Source organism: Hippoglossus hippoglossus, chromosome 14, assembly GCF_009819705.1.
Source record: "Hippoglossus hippoglossus isolate fHipHip1 chromosome 14, fHipHip1.pri, whole genome shotgun sequence".
Classification (NCBI taxonomy): domain Eukaryota; kingdom Metazoa; phylum Chordata; class Actinopteri; order Pleuronectiformes; family Pleuronectidae; genus Hippoglossus; species Hippoglossus hippoglossus.
The window spans coordinates 23565906-23584522 of NC_047164.1; the positions used below are offsets into that span (position 1 = coordinate 23565906).

The 18617-nt window shown below is 41.7% G+C and overlaps 1 protein-coding gene across 3 annotated transcripts in view; it reads right to left on the reverse strand.

Annotated features, from left to right (window-relative positions):
* ntm (neurotrimin) overlaps positions 1-18617 on the reverse strand; it is a 385813-nt gene that overhangs the window by 115709 nt on the left and 251487 nt on the right. The window contains exon 2 of one of the 3 annotated variants that reach the window (XM_034606829.1): positions 1394-1484. In XM_034606829.1, coding sequence (XP_034462720.1) covers positions 1394-1484 — 91 coding nt within the window. Of the gene's footprint in view, positions 1-1393; positions 2006-18617 lie in introns of those variants that run through there. The other 2 variants (XM_034606830.1, XM_034606828.1) reach the window with 2 other exon arrangements.

Below are 18617 nucleotides of genomic sequence, written 5' to 3' on the forward strand. Positions count from 1 at the left end.
AACCACAGTGTTGGTTTGTCTTGCTGTACTATTGTAAGAATCCTGAGCTGTGTCCTCTCCTCAGCGTGTGAGTTCACAGTCAATGAAGCCACAGCCAGGTTGAGCTCCTGCTCACCTCACTGGCGACCTGCTGGAACCAAACGAACCCTAGAGACCAGTTTGTAATTCGTGAAGTACAAATTAATGCAAGAAACAACATGTTGCATTATCCAGTATATTTGGTCTGACTGTGTCCAATAAGACCTTGTGTCGCAATTAGCTTTTTGTGGCTTCTTTGTTCATGTTTACTGCCATGAGTGTTGAGGATGATAATTAAGTTAGCTAAATATTATCGATAGTAAGCTATTTTACAGAAGAGATAGTGTTCTGTAATACAACAACGTTTCAAGAAAATGGTTTTATTTAATTTTATGAGTGAAGTTGAACCAATCATTTCTAAATTACCAACAAGTGAAGGACTGTAGTGAGCTCAGGTAAAACTCATTAAAATATAGGATTTCTAATGAAGTAGCTTTGTGCTACGTTACGCTATGATACGTTACCTATATGCTAATGCTTATCAGTGGGGTAATTTTTACATCCTGTCCTCAAGTCCATCAAGTGAAAATACTGGAATTCCTATTGGCTAGAAAAGCTTGGAAAATATGTCAATGGCAGAGTTTAGACAGCCTCAAAACACACCTCAGCAGCGCAGCTCCACCATCTGCTGCCATGCCCTCCCCCTCCCACACATCCCACACAACTCTGGACCTAAAGAAACCCCCTCCCCTCTCAGCCAAGTGTGATCGCTGTCCGTGTTGACCCACTGGACATTCCCGACAGCACTTGAAAGCAGCATAAATCCCTCCATGCTCAGTAAGCCTCTGAGGGCGCAGAGGAGGGGAAAGGTCACCACAGACAGTCTCCCATCTTTTAAGAATTGCTGGTCAACACATTCCCACGACTACACCGTTTACAGGGTGTGTGTGTGTGTGTGTGTGTGTGTGTGTGAGATTCATCAGCAGCCTCAGCAGACACTTTGAACACGGTCCCCTCTCCCACCTAGAACACACACACACACCTTTCCCCTCCACCTTTAGTTCTGCACCATCACACAACAATTAAAACCGCTCAATCTGTGGTTAACAGCTGCTGGAGATTAGCAGGAGTATGGCTTCTCAATTGAGTGTTTTACAGAGACTAATCCCCCGAACAGGCCCCCCACCCTCCATCCTTGTCTTTAATGATAAAACAGACAAGGCTTCAGCCGTGTGCCTCTCTCCCCTCCACTTAATACTGGAGTTGCTAAAGCCCGCAGGCGTCGCTCAACTTTGGAAATAGGATTCAAAAGCAGGAGCGACAGGAAAGAACACGCAGAGGAAAATAAAAGAAAGTGAGGAAGGTTTGAACTCACCTGAGAAAGACCGTCTCTCCTTGTCGGACGGTGATATTGTCCATGACTTTGTTGTCGGACTGAGAGTCCCCTTGGCTGCGGACTGGCAACCCTGCAGGCACAAGAAGCAACATCCTCAGAGACAGCAGAAGTGAGCATTTGTAAAAAGCGACAAAGTGTCCTCGGACAGACATCGTCCTCAGCCTGGTGGAGAAAACAAAACCCCACAGCGAGCCAACGAGTCGCGTACACGCTCCCGGGGAGATTATTTAGCCCCAGTTCATTAGTCCTAATCCAGATTGTGTGTCCAGGTAGCCGCGGAGCTCCGGGGGGGGAGAGACACAGCGCCCAGTGCGTCGGCACTGTACAAAACACATCCGCTGTTTACTGTTCAAAACAGGACAAGGAAAAAAAACCTGAAGCATGCGTCCGTGTCTGCGCGCCAGCTGACGGTGTCCCTGCTCCTGCAGCAAGTTTGGGTCTCACATGAACGAGCCAGATCCCGGATTCACACGCGTATCAGCGCACACGTGCGTAAAGAGCAGGCGGACAACTAAAAGACTCGGAGTCCTATTCAGAAGAAGTTTGCATCGGTCAGTGACTTGTTCTGTCTCCACAGCATGAGCACGTGTGCGCGCGTCAGAGGCGCACAGCAGGGGCAGTGGTGGGAGCGACATGATTCACACCCTCAACACTCACACCCCGCGAGAGGACGAGGGAAATATAACGGTTTAAGAGTTTATATTGATTTTATGGATTATTAGAAATCACTTGTGCTGGTGAAACAGACACATTTTAGCCTATATATTGTTATGTTTTAATATAATCTAATCATTCTGCAAATACAGTCGCCTGCCATAATTGATGTTTCATAAAATATATGGCTGTAGCCGATATTTACGCCACTAGATGATTATTTTCTCAATTAATCATTAAAATGAAAGAAAATAGACCAAAACAACTTCCAAAAGCCCATGTTAATAAAATTTAAATGTAATTTTAAAAAAAAAGAATGAAAAAAGAATTTCAGTGTTGTGTCACAGAGCAAGAACAAAAGCAAAAATTCCCATTGAAAGAGCTGGAATTGAGAGAATTTGTCATTTTTGCTTCAAACACATAATTAACTGATCAAAACCGCGGCTGATTCATGTTTTTTTGTGGAAAACATCTAAAATGCTTAATCTGTAAACCTCAGAACGGACAAGAAGAGATATCACGCGTATGGAAAACAAACTCTGCAGTAAAAATGATTCAGTCTGGATGTTTTTGATATGTGATGCGTTGTGAGAAAGCTACAGTCACTGTGATGACTCAAATTCATAAGTAATAGGCAACAATACACCCTATGGAGGCTATAAGCCCAAACCCACACTCGTAATGTATAGGTGCATCATAAACAGCAAATACGAGCATGCCAACGGCTGCTGTGTGGAGCACATCCATGTACATGCAAATACCAATGCAGAATTGCTTTAGTGTGAATACACATCTCTTTTAGTATATCATGGGCTTAACTCACTCAGTTAGCCAACATCACATAGTCTCACTAAGGGGCTGTTGTTTTAAAGGATAAAAGAGCTTTTCTAAGTAAAGATATGTGGAGTAATGGCATCATGAGGAGAGAAGGAACTCACACTCCCTCTGTGTGAGTTCTTCTGGTAACTGGGTGCACCTTCATGTCCACATTTATAATTTCAAATGTCTCCGGCTCCAGGCAGTGATGTAAACAATAATTGTTCCCCTCTTTTCCACACCAACACGTCTTTCAGACACACAAACACTATAAACACACCTGTCACCTGCCCACCACAGTGCTGTCAAACATATTTATGCTCATGTATAAGTGTGAATGCACATTTCACCAGCATAAGCATGGCAGATATTCTGAAGTGAGAAAGTAGGAGAAGCACAAGGGGAAAGTAATAAAATCAATGATGTTCCATTTAGCTTGAATATCTCTTTCTCAATGCATGCCACTGACAATGGCTGAAACATTACACTGTCAATAGCATGCAGCGGTAGTCTAGAAATACTTAAATACAATACATTGAATATGGCATTGGTAGATAGCTCTCTATTCCAGAGATAAAACATAAAACATGTCTTTATCAGATGAGAGCTAAAAAACAAAGCATCTGTTAACACTACAGTGCATGACCCTGACTGCAGTGGTGCAGGTGACATTTCCATTACATCCCCATATTGTCAAATCAAAGCTGTATTTCATTATTGGACAATAAATTACAGTGATAAAGAGAAGATGTATACAGAAATAAACCTGAACATTGAGTGCCTGCAGTTCTGTACCTTTGTGTCACTTAGAGGCATTCATTACTCATTTCCTGAAGCCATGCTTGTGATAGGAACAGCTGCTAGCCGGAGATGATTATATACATATGTTGGATAAGAATTCTGCAGTTGTAAGCCTGTGCTCAACATTTACAGTTCAAATTTGTGATGTGCATCCTTTTATATCTGCCGGTTGTTATGCTGTGTGCATATGTATGGGCTCAAATTAGGATCATAACGATTTTGAGCTTGTAAACAAAGTTTGTAGCTGTAAATCAACCTTTGTTAAACTGTCAAATCGAACTGCACGAATCCAAGTTTGCAGTACAGATTTGTTTGTGGAGTAAAACCAAAAGGACATAAAGACTGTGAGAAAATGATGGTGATGAGTGGTGAGTTTCCACAAAGAAACTGTGAACATCTGCACAGATAGAGAGGAGGAACAAAAACAAAGGCAGAATTTACAGAGGTTGGTTTACAGCTACAAACTTTAAGAATTATTTTTGAGGATCCATTCACAAGTGTTTAATATTTGGGAACCTAATTCTGAGCTCATGTATCAGAGCTTCAATGCTTGATTACTTGATTTGACTGTTGTCTGAGGACTCACATCATCAAGTTCATGAGGTAAGCCATGAGAATATTGATGGTTAAAAAGGGTAAGAATCATGAGTGTCACATTTTTAGATTTAGACTCCAATAGCCTGTGTTAATTCTCCCATAACTACAGTGTACAAAACTATGTGTCACACTACACAGCGACAAGCCAACAGCAGGAAGTCCCTACTGTGAATAAAAGGATAATCTAAACAGGTACAAGCTGTTCATCAAGGTGATGTTGAAACAAAAAAAGGACAAAGGGCCAAATGGTTTCCATGGCAGCACTTGCGAATAGCACAGAGTAATTGAGGTGACGTGTTTCATTTGTACATTATATTAACAAAGTACGTAACCTCCACAGCGATGCTTGATGTGTGTGGCGGAGGACACAGTGTGAAAGAGACAGGGACTGCAATGTATGGACCATAATGCCGGTGAACTCAACTGACTATTTTTAAAACAATGAGTCACATTCTATAAATAGCTTCCTTGTCTCATACCCATACTTTTCCACAATGCCACTTTAATCCATAAGTAACTGCACCAGCCTGAAGGTTTAGACTGGTGTGATGAGCAATGTGTGACGAAGCCTGGAAACAAAGGTGTGTGACAGGTAACTATCATGTAACATTTTATCTTCAAGTGTAAAGGAAAACATATTTGTCAAATCCGACCAATTGATTGGTCTTGATGCGATAGGAGAAGTCTCTGACTGGGGTGCATATCTCAAAGAGGTTAAGATGCTTACGTGAACCGCAACATTAAGCCCTCAAACCTGGTGAGAAGCCATCATTGTATTTCTCTCCCTCATTTCCCTGTAACCTCTCTCTACTGTCTCTAATAAAGTCCTGCCCAAGGCACATGGAAATACTAGAATAACAATCTTAGAGTAAATTGTACAGCCCACGCAAACTTCACAAAACTTAAATACTAAATTACATTTTTTTCACGTTTTGTCATGAAGTCCAAGCTTTTCATAGCTGTTATCAGATATGTCCTCTAGGGGAACTCTGGAGAATTGGGTCAGGACGTTCTCCACAGGTTTCCTTTCACACATGGACATTGCAGAGGGAGTTTATCCCCTCAAAACTCATTCGCATTAAATCCACTGCAGGATTCAGGGGGGGGTGCAACAGGCAGAGGGAGGACACACCTTATTAATTCTGCTGCAGAGATCACGTGTTTTTCTTAAATCACTTTGAAACGTCATCGACAACCCGACTCGCTCATGGTGAATCCCACAGAGGTTCTCCTGCAGTGTTCTCACATGGGCTCTCCCGGAGTTTCTGCGGTCTTTATACCAGGGGGGTCAGGCGGAGGAAGTCGGCAGAAACTCCGGAGGCTCTCACTCAAACCTTTGCGTTCACACATGCAACCTGTGGAGGATCTCCGGAGTTCGGTGCGTGTCTGAAAGCAGCTCATGAGCGCCATATCTGTGACAGCTGTGCATAAAGACTTGGAACCTTAAACTCAATCACATTTAGTTTCAAACACCAGTGAACTCTGTCCAGTGCATGAGACCGTCTCACTTCAAATTAGCGAGGAAAACAACAAAAGCATATGCACAAAAAATGTAATAAACTAAATGCACTCATGTGACACTTCATCGCTCACCAAGAAACCGTCTGAGAAAAAAACCTTGAAATAGGTTTTAATGACAAGGTTTAGATGAATAGACATCAGAATCTGACTGCTTCAGTGCACTTTGAATGGCAGGAGGTCTTTCTACCTGCAATATTTTGAGCTGTTACTTCATTGACAGGGGAACTGAGTGCCGTTTACCACATATCTTATCTGTTTGCACGGCTGAGTCACAGTGACGTTCAGAAGACTGAGAGTTGTTTCCAGCGTGATATGAATCCACTGCCTGTGAAACCTTCATATAACTGTTTGTCTTCCTCATTCTTTGCTTTTCTATTGTTAAGTATTATTAATATTGTGTTAAAGCACAAAATCACACAAGGGATATTTTCACAATTTAAGACCACCATTTAAAACACCCCTGATTTCATACCTTTAACACTACACGTTGCTTCGGTGTTATCGTTAGATACATAAAATATACACCATGGTCAAGGAGGTGATGTGTCTATTATTGATCTATACTCATAATGCCTGTAGGAATAAAATGTGGAAAGGTAGACTGCTTCTCTTAACGCCAAATTACTGGAGTATGCCTGTCTGTCAGCAGCCTCCTAACAGCCTCCTAGCAGCCTCCTCTGCCTCGTCCCAGTCATAACGTGACACAACAATATCCCACTGAGACAAAAAGAAAGTCGTGAAACCTTTCAGTCCTGGACTCACAACTGCTACCGCTCTCACTAATTTAATCCCAGCATTCACCTGGGCTTTTCAGTACCCACTATACAGTATTGCCTCTCAGCACTTTATACCTCAACTTGTCACACTGTCAAGTACATGTAATGAAGTCATACTCATGCGAATTGGAAGATGTTACTGCTGAACATACAATTAGACCTTTTCTTGGGCTATGCCATTGTTATTAACAATTTGACATCCAAATGGTGGGAATCAAAATAAGTTTCTATCTGTTTGACTCCTTGTTCTGCCTAAAAGGCCTGTAGAAGCTTTGCCTGGCCAATAAGTGTCAAAATGCATCACAGACCTGAATATGACAACCTGCATTCATTACCACGTGAAATCCAAAACCTTTTCTGACTTCAAAACGCTTTGACAACTTCGAAGTTGTCAAAGTGTGTTGACCCCCTAACCCTATTCATAAATATATAATATATATGAATATATAAATTATTAGTAATAATAGCTATATATTCATTATTATTAATATTGTGTGGGAGGGGTTTACCCACGTGTGTATTATAATGACCCAGGGTGACCAATAGCAACAGATCTAGCAGCCAATCACAAGTGACCTTTCGTTTCAAAGGTCTGTGGTTTCATCCAATGGTGAAGTGAGGTAAGTTCTAACAAGCGATTTCGCTGCGATTCATATGCTAATTAGATCACACCTTCGCTCCGCGACTCCACGGCGGCACGCCCCCTTCCCCAGCCCCCACCACTTCGAAAGCGGGGGTACGTTCCGGCCGGCTTTGGTCATTTTGTGTCACGGGCGAACGCGGAATTCGCCTCTGTAATCGGGCACTAACTGCAAGGAATTAGGCGAGTCTGCAGACGATTACAGTGACGGAAATTCGGCTTTTCGTCTAGTGTTCTCTCCTATCAGCAGGAGCATGATTGAGTAGACTACAATTATGTGTTCTCTTAATTAGAGACTCCAAATGTAATAACATGTCATATTTACTTTGTCGAGACATCATACGGTATTATAGATACTATAGTGTTTTCAAAATTCCACCCCTCCAACACTAAGCAGCATGTTACGAGCGGGAGGAAGTGGGTGTGCTCCAGGCGTGACAGCATCTGAGCTATTTTATAGTCCAGATCTTGAAAAGAAGAGAATGAGATGTCACCATCCAGAACAACGAGCCTCCAGGCAGCACATTCCCAGGAAGCCATGCAGTCACATCAAAGTGCTGCAGCTCACACTCCAGGCTGCACCTCCACACATGCTGGAAATACCACTGCTCCTCACCACTTCCCATGGCACCTGATTGAAGTTATTAGGTAAAAGGATGAGCGAGGTAAGGCCTCATGTGGAGACATCTAATGTTCCCCATCTGAAACACGCATATTGTCAATCAGTCACTATTGCTATTAGGATCAGTGCATGCTGAGTTGATAAATTAGGGGATGTCTGTCAGCTGAGCAAATTAATAGAAAATGGGTTTTTTCATTGAATGCAATTATTGTGTTTGTATGCGTGTTTGTGTGGGGGGGGGGGTGGTAACCTAATTTCAAAACAGTTGCAGAATATGGGACTAACTACGCATTTGTGTCTATGATATACATTTGTATACACAGTTCTACAGAGTGTTAGCTCATTGTTTGGGGTTTTAAAGTCGTCAAGCTCATCCACATGTGCGCCTGCAGCAGGGAGATGTTTTTTGTACGAAAGAAAACATAAAAAAGTGTTTAACCAACAGTCCTCTGCCTAGCAGCAACCAGCAGACAGTCAGAGCTGGATCTATACTGTATATATATATATATTTTTTTTTTTCCTCAGGAGTTTATGGAAACCAAAAACAGAGCTAAAGAGGGAATACTGGACTTCCATTTGTCAGGTTGCTAGACTCACAACTCCAAATGAATACCAATGCTGCACCATGTCTGCTGGAGGAAACAGGCAACTTTTTGAACATGTTTCTCTTACAGATTTGTGTGTTTATACATTGGCATGTCTGTGTTGTGTTTTCATAGTGTCTGCCCATAAAACTCGCTTGAGACCGGATAGACTGACGTTTTTAACATCTAAACTAAGCCATGACCTATTTCTAAAAAAGACGAGGTGTTTTAGTTGTCTAAAAATAACAATACATGGGACCCAGAATCGCATGTTAGTAAAATGAAAATGGAACACATAATGTTCCATCATGTTTAGTATTGTGTATATATATATATATATATATATTAGTGGTGCACCGATGTATCGGCCGTATATCGGTAGCGGCCGATATTCACCTCGTTTACTGCCATCGGCGTATCGGTAATAAACTTGACTTTCACCAATAACATTGGCCGATGTTCTGGCATCCAGATTATGGTACACTGACGCCGGGTTTACACCAGGCACTGAAGCGCCGCGCCGCGCAGCGCAGCCCCAAGGAAAGCCAGGCGCCTCCCATCCACCCCCCTGTTAAACCTTTGTGCGGTTCACATGGGCTGCGATGCGCCAGCGCCCTTCACCGATGGTTTTGGCGTGCGAGCGAGCGTATCGCGCCAGGAAACAGACTGAAAAATGATTTTAAACGATATAAATGACATATTTTATATGATATAAATGATCAAATATGCATCCCATACTTTGTATTCCCCTTCTGTTGTCCTGGAGTTTTAATTTTCCCAATTTTCCCAATCACATAATTAAATGTCCCCCTCTGCCCATCCACTACAGCCACACAAGCAGTCATATAGATAAAAAGAGAGGTGGGGGGGCTAAAGGCTTGCTTGGAGAATACGTCATTTACCCCCGACACCCGACATTGAACGGGTTACATACAACAACAAGCGGAGAATCACGGGCTGACCGGCGCGGAGAAATGCGGGTCCGGTGTTCACATGCGCAACAGGTACTACATACAAACAGCAGAGACAATGTCGGCAGCGTCGGCTGTGTGGGACTTCTTCACTGTCTCAGAGAAAGATCGCCGTTTAGCAATTTGCAAGACATGTTCAGCCGACATTTCAAGAGGGGGTAATACCACCAAGGATTTCAACATGGCATCTAAAGTTACACTTGTCACTTTTTCTGTTTTTCATATTATTCAAGTAATAAACAAATATCGGTATCGGCTATCGGCTAGATTGTTGTTTTAAATATCGGTATCGGTATCGGCCAAGAATTTCCATATCGGTGCATCCCTAATATATATATATATATATATATATATATGGTAGCTGTGCTACAAAGTTATGAAGTAAACAAAGACGACAATATGAGAAAGGCCACAGAAGCACACCCTATCAACGATGTTGATGATGCCTGGCTTAATGAATGGTAATCACACAGGTTTAATTGGTTGGTTCGAATCAGAGGTTCACAGGGAGAAGCTGGTTGAGGGCAGTAAATGGCACTCTCCTTCAAGTACTTTGAAAAACGTCATTATGTCCTTGAGCAAAGTGATTAGCGTCCAGCGACTCCACTGGAGCAGACTGGACAGTTTCCTGGCCTGACCTCGTGTGAAGCAGTGTGTAAAAACACATTTCCTCAGCACAGCTGCACTTGCCCTATGCCACGACGAGCTAAACTGACATTCGATTGGTGAAAGGGATTTGGTGCCCCTGAGAAAGCCCAATATTCCCAGTGTGCCTGAAGGCAACAACTGAGCATTTATCTGTTGTTAATTGTAATGAATGACAGAGTGAAAAAAGAGTGACATGGAGAGTGCTCTTCAGAGAGACTGACAGATGAATGCTGTCAGTGTTTAGTGTGTCATGATGTCTCTGCTCATCAGCTGTCCATTAGACTGACTGCTATTCATCAATATCAGATTAATGACCAGTCCTCCACACATGCCAATCAAGCTGGGATTGGGACTAGAAGAGCGTTTTACAGAGTCATTTCAGCAGAGAACAAGTGATGGGTTCAGCAGCTGCTTTTCAGCATTTCCCAGCATCCATCTGTACTCTAGCACTGCACATATGCACACAGGTGCTCCCATTGCAAGAATGCTGCCAGAGCAAAAGGGTTGCCAGTCATAGACATATACAGATCCCAGTTTTTATGTGCATTATGCCCGGGCTACACCGGCTGCAGAATGGCCGCAGAACGGCTGCAGAACTGCTTGCTTTTGATTTCCGTGTCTATGTTAACAGATAAGAGCTGCCACACCGGCTGCGGTTCATCCGCGGAAGCCATGCTGCTCATCTAGAGGCTCGAGGTCTCCATGGTTTCCTCTGGGTTCTGTGCACGGTTCACAGCAGAATAGAGACAGAGAACATGATCTTTCACCACAGTTTCAATGTTTATCTGTCGAATATGTCACGAGCGTTAAATGTTTGCAACAGTTGTAGGCTACACCTTTCAAAATAAAAGCAGTGTGGCCAGGGCATAAGTGGATGTGAAGACATTTATTTTAAAATTAAAATGGCTCTGAGTAGACAGCTGACAAGGCCAAATAAAGCTGCACATGTCTATCTTAATAACTTAATTATAGAGTAACAAAAGGAAAAAGGGCACAAAAGGGAGTCTGCCAACTGAGCTCAAAAATCCTAACATCATGAATATGTCTAGTGTTACATTCAGATCCAAACATTATTTTTCAGGAGCAAACACAATTCCAACAATGCAATGGCAAGAGATTAAAAACAAAGCCCTGCGTTTGCCCCTTTAACAGGGTCCACACCAACATGTCTTCTTCCCTGGCCCATGCTCCATCCTTCCTCCATGTTAGGTGCAAATCTGTTTGGTACATTTTGCTTCATCCTGCAGATAATCAAGCAAAAAAGAACTAACACAGATGAAAATATAACCACTTTAGTGAAGGTTGATTAAATGACACTAGTGCAGTGCTTGTTTACCCCAGTGTTTTTTTCAGAAACTGAATTTGCTATATTAGAAAAAATAATAAAATCATTTAAAAGAAAATAACGGATCTGCTGACCATTATGACCCTGCAGTTTGACCCACTTGCTGACTACAGTTTATCACAGAACTCTGGCCACCTGTTCATTCCCTTGTTCGGATCATACCAAATTTGACACTGCTCTTCCCATGAACACTAAGAATACACACTCCAAGTGTCAAGCTGATGAGATGACTGGTTTGCGATATGTGCGTTTCACATACAGAGAGACAGACGTTTGTGGAATTAGAAGGTAGATGAAGCATTCGACCTGCTGTCAGATACAGCTGAGATGGCAAAGTCATTTTTTTTATCAGCAACATTATATATGGACATTAGGCTAAAATGTAGCTGGCACAAATCCCTGAATCAGCTGTGGTTTAACAGTGTGGCTGATTTGTAATTAATTGATATTTTGGCAAATAAAATGCAGTGAAGCTTTTATTTCTTCATTTATTTTTTGACTTTTTAGTCTCTAGGTAGTTCTTTTAAATTATTTTTAAATTTGTCTCACATTTGCTTTTGTCATAAATGTTAAGCACTTTGAATTACCTTCTGGAAATGTGCTATAAAAATAACCTTGCCCTGTCTAGCCTTGCCCAACAGTCATCAGAGATAATACAAAATAAAGTACAACAGACTCACTGCAAAGTTCAAATCACAGCATCACCCAACCTGCAGCGTCCACTGAGCTCAGCGTTTCGTTGTGTCCAGTCAAAGTCCACTCCGAAACGAACTGGGCTGGCAGTGCGACACACATCCTTCACCTTGGGAATTGTACTTTTGAACAATCTTAGCTGCAAAGTGGTTTCAAAAAGCATCCCATAGTCTTGATTAGTAGTCAGGATTTTTGTTGTCATGGAGATCAGTTGCTGTCATGTGAACGGGTTAAAAGATGGCCCACCATGTCAGAGGTGTCCTCACCAATCTGCCACCATTGAATCTTGGTCAGTGACTTTGACCCCTTCACAGTCAATGCTGCTACATTAGTTTGACAATGTTTTCTTCTGTATTCACCAATAGCTGAGCCATCACCACCAAGGATTAGTAATCCAGGAGAAATCCAGAGACGGATTCAGTGCCTTTGACTTTTAGCCTCTAACATCGGACACACAACACCATCTCTAGGAATCACATGCCACTAAGTTGTTTTGCCAATAATGTTGTAGGGAATTTTTGTTTGTCCTGTGTGAAAGTTACAGGGTGTGTGCGTCCAGGTGGATGGTTTGATGCAAAGCTCGCAGCTCCAGGGTTCACATCATAAAGGTTGCAATTAAATTTGAATATCCATCTTCTCGCATGCTTCCAGTCACTGTTGGCATTTTGACATTCAAACCCAGACAGCAATCTTTCTCTACCTTTCACTTGCCATAATTCAAATGCTGTGAGAGCCCGAACACAACTCAAAAAAAAAGAAAATCATGCTTAAGTTGCTGTGAACAGATTTTGCAATGCTTGAGCAGACAGTCTAGAATCAATTAAATACATTGGCACAGAACATTTTGCAACTTGGCAGATAAAATTAAAGCATAAATATTTGTATTTCCAATAATTTGAAACATAGCATTGTGTTTTTTTGTATTTGTTGTAGCAATTGAAAATGTATATATGTACTATCTGTAGGAGGCATTAAAACAAGCACCGTCTACCTTTATGCAAGGTAAACTGATAGATAAGTACCGTCTGTCGTTTGATCCCTCTCTCTTCAATGTGCTTTCTGCTGAGGAAATTGATATTTGCTCTTGTAAGTGCTGGTCTAATTAATCTGTGTCACTTTAGACAGCCGCATGCTTTCTTTTTTAATTGTTCTATCTCAGATGATAACCCATCAATTAGGATTTTATAAAACAAATGTCCTCTTTATATTCAGTGGCACTCCAGGTTCATAATAGGGATTTGTATAATAGGTGCTTTGGAATGTCTTCTAATACCATGGTATCACAGAGAACTAAATCAGCGAGGATGATATTGTCATGCAATGGATGCAACATGGAAGGAGCTCTCAGAATGTCTAGAAACAATTCTACATGTAGTCAATGCAGAGAATATGAATATCCAATTCAGCATCACACCACCACGGCAGTTCAGCCACAGCAGGCGATACCTTTCACAGCACATTTGTGAGCCACGGGCCAGATGTGCATGAAATGGATCACACTGGCATTCTGGACAGCGAGTTAAACCATTATCTCTGCTGCTCTGCACTGTGATCTCTGTTGATGACTTCCAGATGGCCATCCTCCATCTTTAAGACTCTCTCTGTCCACAAGGGAAGCTCAGGTAATGAGGTCTTGGTCACTGGCATTAATGAAATATCACTTTGCAGACCGGTGTGAGGATCTCAGAGAGGGAGTCAGCCGGACACCTTGACCTACTGTATGTGATCAAACGGCAAAAATACCTGGACAAATCTCGATGATGCACAATGCCTGACAAATTGTTCACACATTAATCACACATATTTCTCCCAGTGTGGAATTAAGCTTATAGAATAATTGGATCTCCAGAGAGCTGTAGTGAGAGTGGGAAAAAAAAAAGAGTGTGTTTTTGTGAGATTTCCCCATTGTATGCAAGTGATTGCATGTCTAAGTAATTGTGCTGGAGCACTTGCAGATGTGCGGACAGGCAGCACTTGACTAGGGGTTTGGGCTCTTCGAGAAAAACAATAATTAAGAGTCAACAAACAGTGGTGATAACAGCTGTGGGAGAGGCTCTGTGGTGGAGTGGCTGTGAAGACAGCTGCTTGTGGTCTGGGAGAGGTTTCCAATTGGCTGCGAATCAGAGGACAATGGTGCCTGGAGGCTCGCGCTCTGTTCCACCCCTTCATCCCCAGCACTCACCAAGAGCAAGCATTTGCCAAGATCTTAATCACGGGGGGGGGCTCAAGCAATCAATACCCAAGTGGCCCTTAGGTGTTAGACATCACTGAGTGGAAGTGACCATTACTTTCTAATAAAGAGATTGATGCAGGCGAAGTAGTCTTCATCACCCTTTAGCAATGGCCGCCGGACTGCAAGGCACGTTAAGTGCACTTTTGCAGTGTCATGGCCCCGGCTATCAGCATCCTCGCCTGGGAAGGTGGAAAAACACATTCCATTCACCCACGCCTTGCCACAGAGGAAGCAGCATTTTTCGCAAGCATCTCATTTTGTCGTTTGCTTCCATATGAGAGCTGTGTGGCTCGGGGAAATGGATTGGAGGCCATATATCACGCTGCAACATGTCAATGTAAACAAGTAAATATGGTCGCCCGGAGCAAAAAAACAAGTCAGGACTCAGTGCGATGGACTCCCTAAATCACACAGGTCAACGCAATATTAGGCATAAACGCACAATATGAAGGAAGCACTTTATCTTCAATGTCTTAATAATCTGGAGAGCTGGGGAACAGCTCAGTAATTATTAATGGCAATAGTGTGGGCTTGTTTGTTTATTAATCTCAACATTTTTTTTATCCAGACTCACACTCATACAACTGTTTTAAAAGAGAGCTGCACTACACACACACACACACACACACACACACACACATACATACACACACACACACACACACACACACACACACACACACACACACACACACACACACACACACACACACACACATACATACATACACACACTTCCCTTGAGAAAAGGCACTTTAATAAACACGTTTTTTTGCTGCACTATGGACTTTTTTCTTACAGTAAAGCTTTATAAATAGTCAGCTTAAGGCGGGAAGGTGCACAGTGCCCACGTCTAATTATTATGAGGTTATATTCTTTTTGTTGACAAAATCAAGCCTTCTCCAGCTTTCCTGTGGGAATGGGAGAAAGAAGCTTACTGTGACTAATAATACATTAACCAAAGAAATATGCAAAGCCTCATGGCCACCCAAAATTGGTGATTTCCCCCCCTCTTTTTTTGTAGGCAGAGGACTTCCATGCATATTCAAGAGGAAAAAAATCATTTATTTGTATGTGAAAAAAATGTTAACTTAAGTCTACAGTAATGTGCAGTGCGGAACTGTACCTCTGGCTAAAAAGAGAACCGACACTCGACAATCCTTTTGAAATAAGTACTTCACAAACACTTATTTACATATCAAACTGATGTGTTCCCCTGCACTTTGTATTGATGTTTTTATGTAATTTCTGAGCCCATAACAGAACATAATGTGACAGACACTACAGCTTGTTTGAGATAGTGTTGTATTGTCTCATGAAAATGTATCAGTATCTTGTAAAATATTACGTTGTTGTGAGTACACATGTACAGCAGGTTTTTTTATATTTTGTAATCATAAATATGGATTGACATATGATTACTTATGATGTTGTTACACAAACCACTTGTGGATGTTTCAGTACATTGTGTTGCGGGGTGTTTGGTTAAATCAAATGAGACCACCTTATCTGATCCAAGGGTCAGTATTTTGTACCACGTTTACCTGAGATTGAGAACGCACTGTGTGCTGTGATGCTCATGCAGTGTTTGGCGTTTCACCTTGACTGCGGATCATGTAGCACCATGTTTGATATTAAAGCCTCCCTCCCACATGATCCATCCGATTGTTTGTATTCCGCAGCTGCACACTTAGGACCCAGTCAGCGTCCCTGGTACTTACTGCCCAGTTGCAGTAGAAATGATGAACCCTAAATGCAACATGCTACCAAGCACAAAGCAATATAAAGAGACACAGCTGCCCTAGTTACTGTCAGCCGATACAAACGTCAGCATAGAGTCTCACGAAGTCACCTTTGCTTTAATAAGCACTGACAGAGCACAGTGTGCAAATGAAACTGCACATTCAGGCTCTTACAGTAAATCTGCAAAGGGAACTGAAACTACACTTGCATGCAGATTTTCTTCACATCATTTTATCATTGCATTGCCTTCATCATACCAATAAAGGAATGCATCTACGAACTGCAGTGCACTTTCACTAGTACACCATGTTGTCTCGTCACTGGTCGAGGGACAACTAGTCTGTTCTGGTCTTTTTTTGACTGAACTGGTGAAGTTGGATTCAAGCATTTCTTTCCACATGGCTTGGCTCAGCTCTCCTCACTGATTATATGCTGATCCATCTGAACCAGATATTTCTGTTAGACAACTGGACAAAAACAAGTACGTTGGCTGCATGTGCCCAAACTCTACACGTCTCTATGTACACCTGAATAATTAAAGAGGGAGCCAAGTAAAAAATGTGAGAAGAGCATGATAGTAGGAGCATGTCAGCAGTGCTAAACCACACACCCACACCCACCTACCCAGCAACACACACTCACTCACTCACTCACAAAATCTAGACACTTCTAGGTTACCCATCAATTCCGCTCTCTTATCTAAAGATGATACAGCTGCAGTGTTACCTGCATCTTGTGCCATGGCAGAGGGGTCATTGAGATTAAATGCCAACCTCCGACCGAACTTTAAGTTGATGCTGCTTGTCAACGCAGTGGGGGAGTGAGGGATTGTGCTGAAACAGGAGCCCAAGTGTGTCACATCCCCTCAGCCTGCCAGCATGTACATACTATGGCTTTGCAGGTAGCAGTCAGGCTGGATCTGCCTTCATCACATCGGACTCTTCAGCAGCCCTGGACGTCGGTGCCCAGAAGGATTAAGTGGTTCATTAAAGTGGGACTGTTCAGGTTAAGGGGCTTTAAATCAACAAGCACCTTTAATCAGTCCGGTTGCAATATATTCTCACAGCCATTAAATCTCATTTGCAACCACAAATTCGAAAGGCTAGAATTTCTTCTTTTTTTAATAAAGTGGCTGGGCTGAATCCACCGAGTGCACAGATAGGGGGGTAATTCAGGTCTAGAGCGTAGTGTAGCCTATACTGTACTAAACTGTGACAAGATGAAATAGCATCATTTTAACAGTAGATCAGAAATCTGGGGCACAGTCTTACTTTTGCATGTATTTTGTCGTTTCCTAAAGTAAAATCTGAGAATTTGTACATTAGTACATGAAAATCGATTCAGTGGTGAAATTCAAAAAAGGTTCACAAACCAGATAAAACAAGCATAACATGATCAATTGTTTAAGTCATTATTTTTTTTTGTATGCTTTAAGCAGCAATTTCATTATTTCATTCAACCATTAGCTGTTGAAAGCTCTAGCTGTCCTTCCCAAAAAATATTTGTGTGGATAGATAAAAATGCCCACTTTAATAATGCTATATTTAAACTCAGACTGAATATATATTTTTAAACCATATTGCAATGTAACCTTTGCATCTGTTGCTCCATCAGCAGAATATCCAATAAGAAGATTAGTGTTTCAATTTAAAACAATAACCTTCAGCTTGGATGACATTTAGATTGTAAAACCTAAAGTGCAGTTTCAATGCAAGCAGTTGTTATGAATGGAGCCAAAACAAGAGAAAGGGCAGTGCCTGGAACGCTGACATTTCCTTTCAAACTGGTCAAAATTGATTCCAGTGGGGACCAGTCACTGCTAATGGTGAAGTCATTAAAAGCACATGAGAGCTAATTCTCTAAGTAGGTGAGCTGATACCTGGAAAAGAAACGAAAATCAGTTTTAATGTTTTGCATCTCATTAAGCAATTTTTAAGCACTTTATCCAAATGATTCCAATGTTTGCTCATGTGCTCACTCTTTGTGACTCATCGATTGTTTTCGTCTTCATGATAACATGTATAATTTGTCTACAGCAAAGTACAGTAGCCCACTTTACTGTACAGGAAGAAGCTGTGGAGATTATATCAAGATGGGTAGATTTAAAATGGTGCTTTTCCAAAACATCTTCAGTTTCTCGATAATCAATCCTTGGAAACAACTTGTGAAAAGGTCATGGGTGAGAGCCACAGCCATGGAAATCCAAACAATACCCCAATACCAGCCAGTAAATATGAATAGACATATTTTTACTGGAAGGTTATATCCTTCAGGGGAAAACTCCTCGGACAAAGATTTAATTTTGATGGTAAGGGCTGTAAATTCTGTGACGGGGCTTTAGAAAAGACAGCACATTTATTTTGCTCCTGTTTTCACAGCAGTTCATTCTGGTGTGATATGTATTGCATAATTGTTCTTTCCTACTTTACCTAAAGTTTTATCACATTTCAAAACATATTTGTGCATAACAAAACAGAATTTAAGCTGAATACACTAGTTACCTCAGGTAAAAATAAATAACAAATATAAATGTATTAAGACAAGCTCTGACGTTGTATT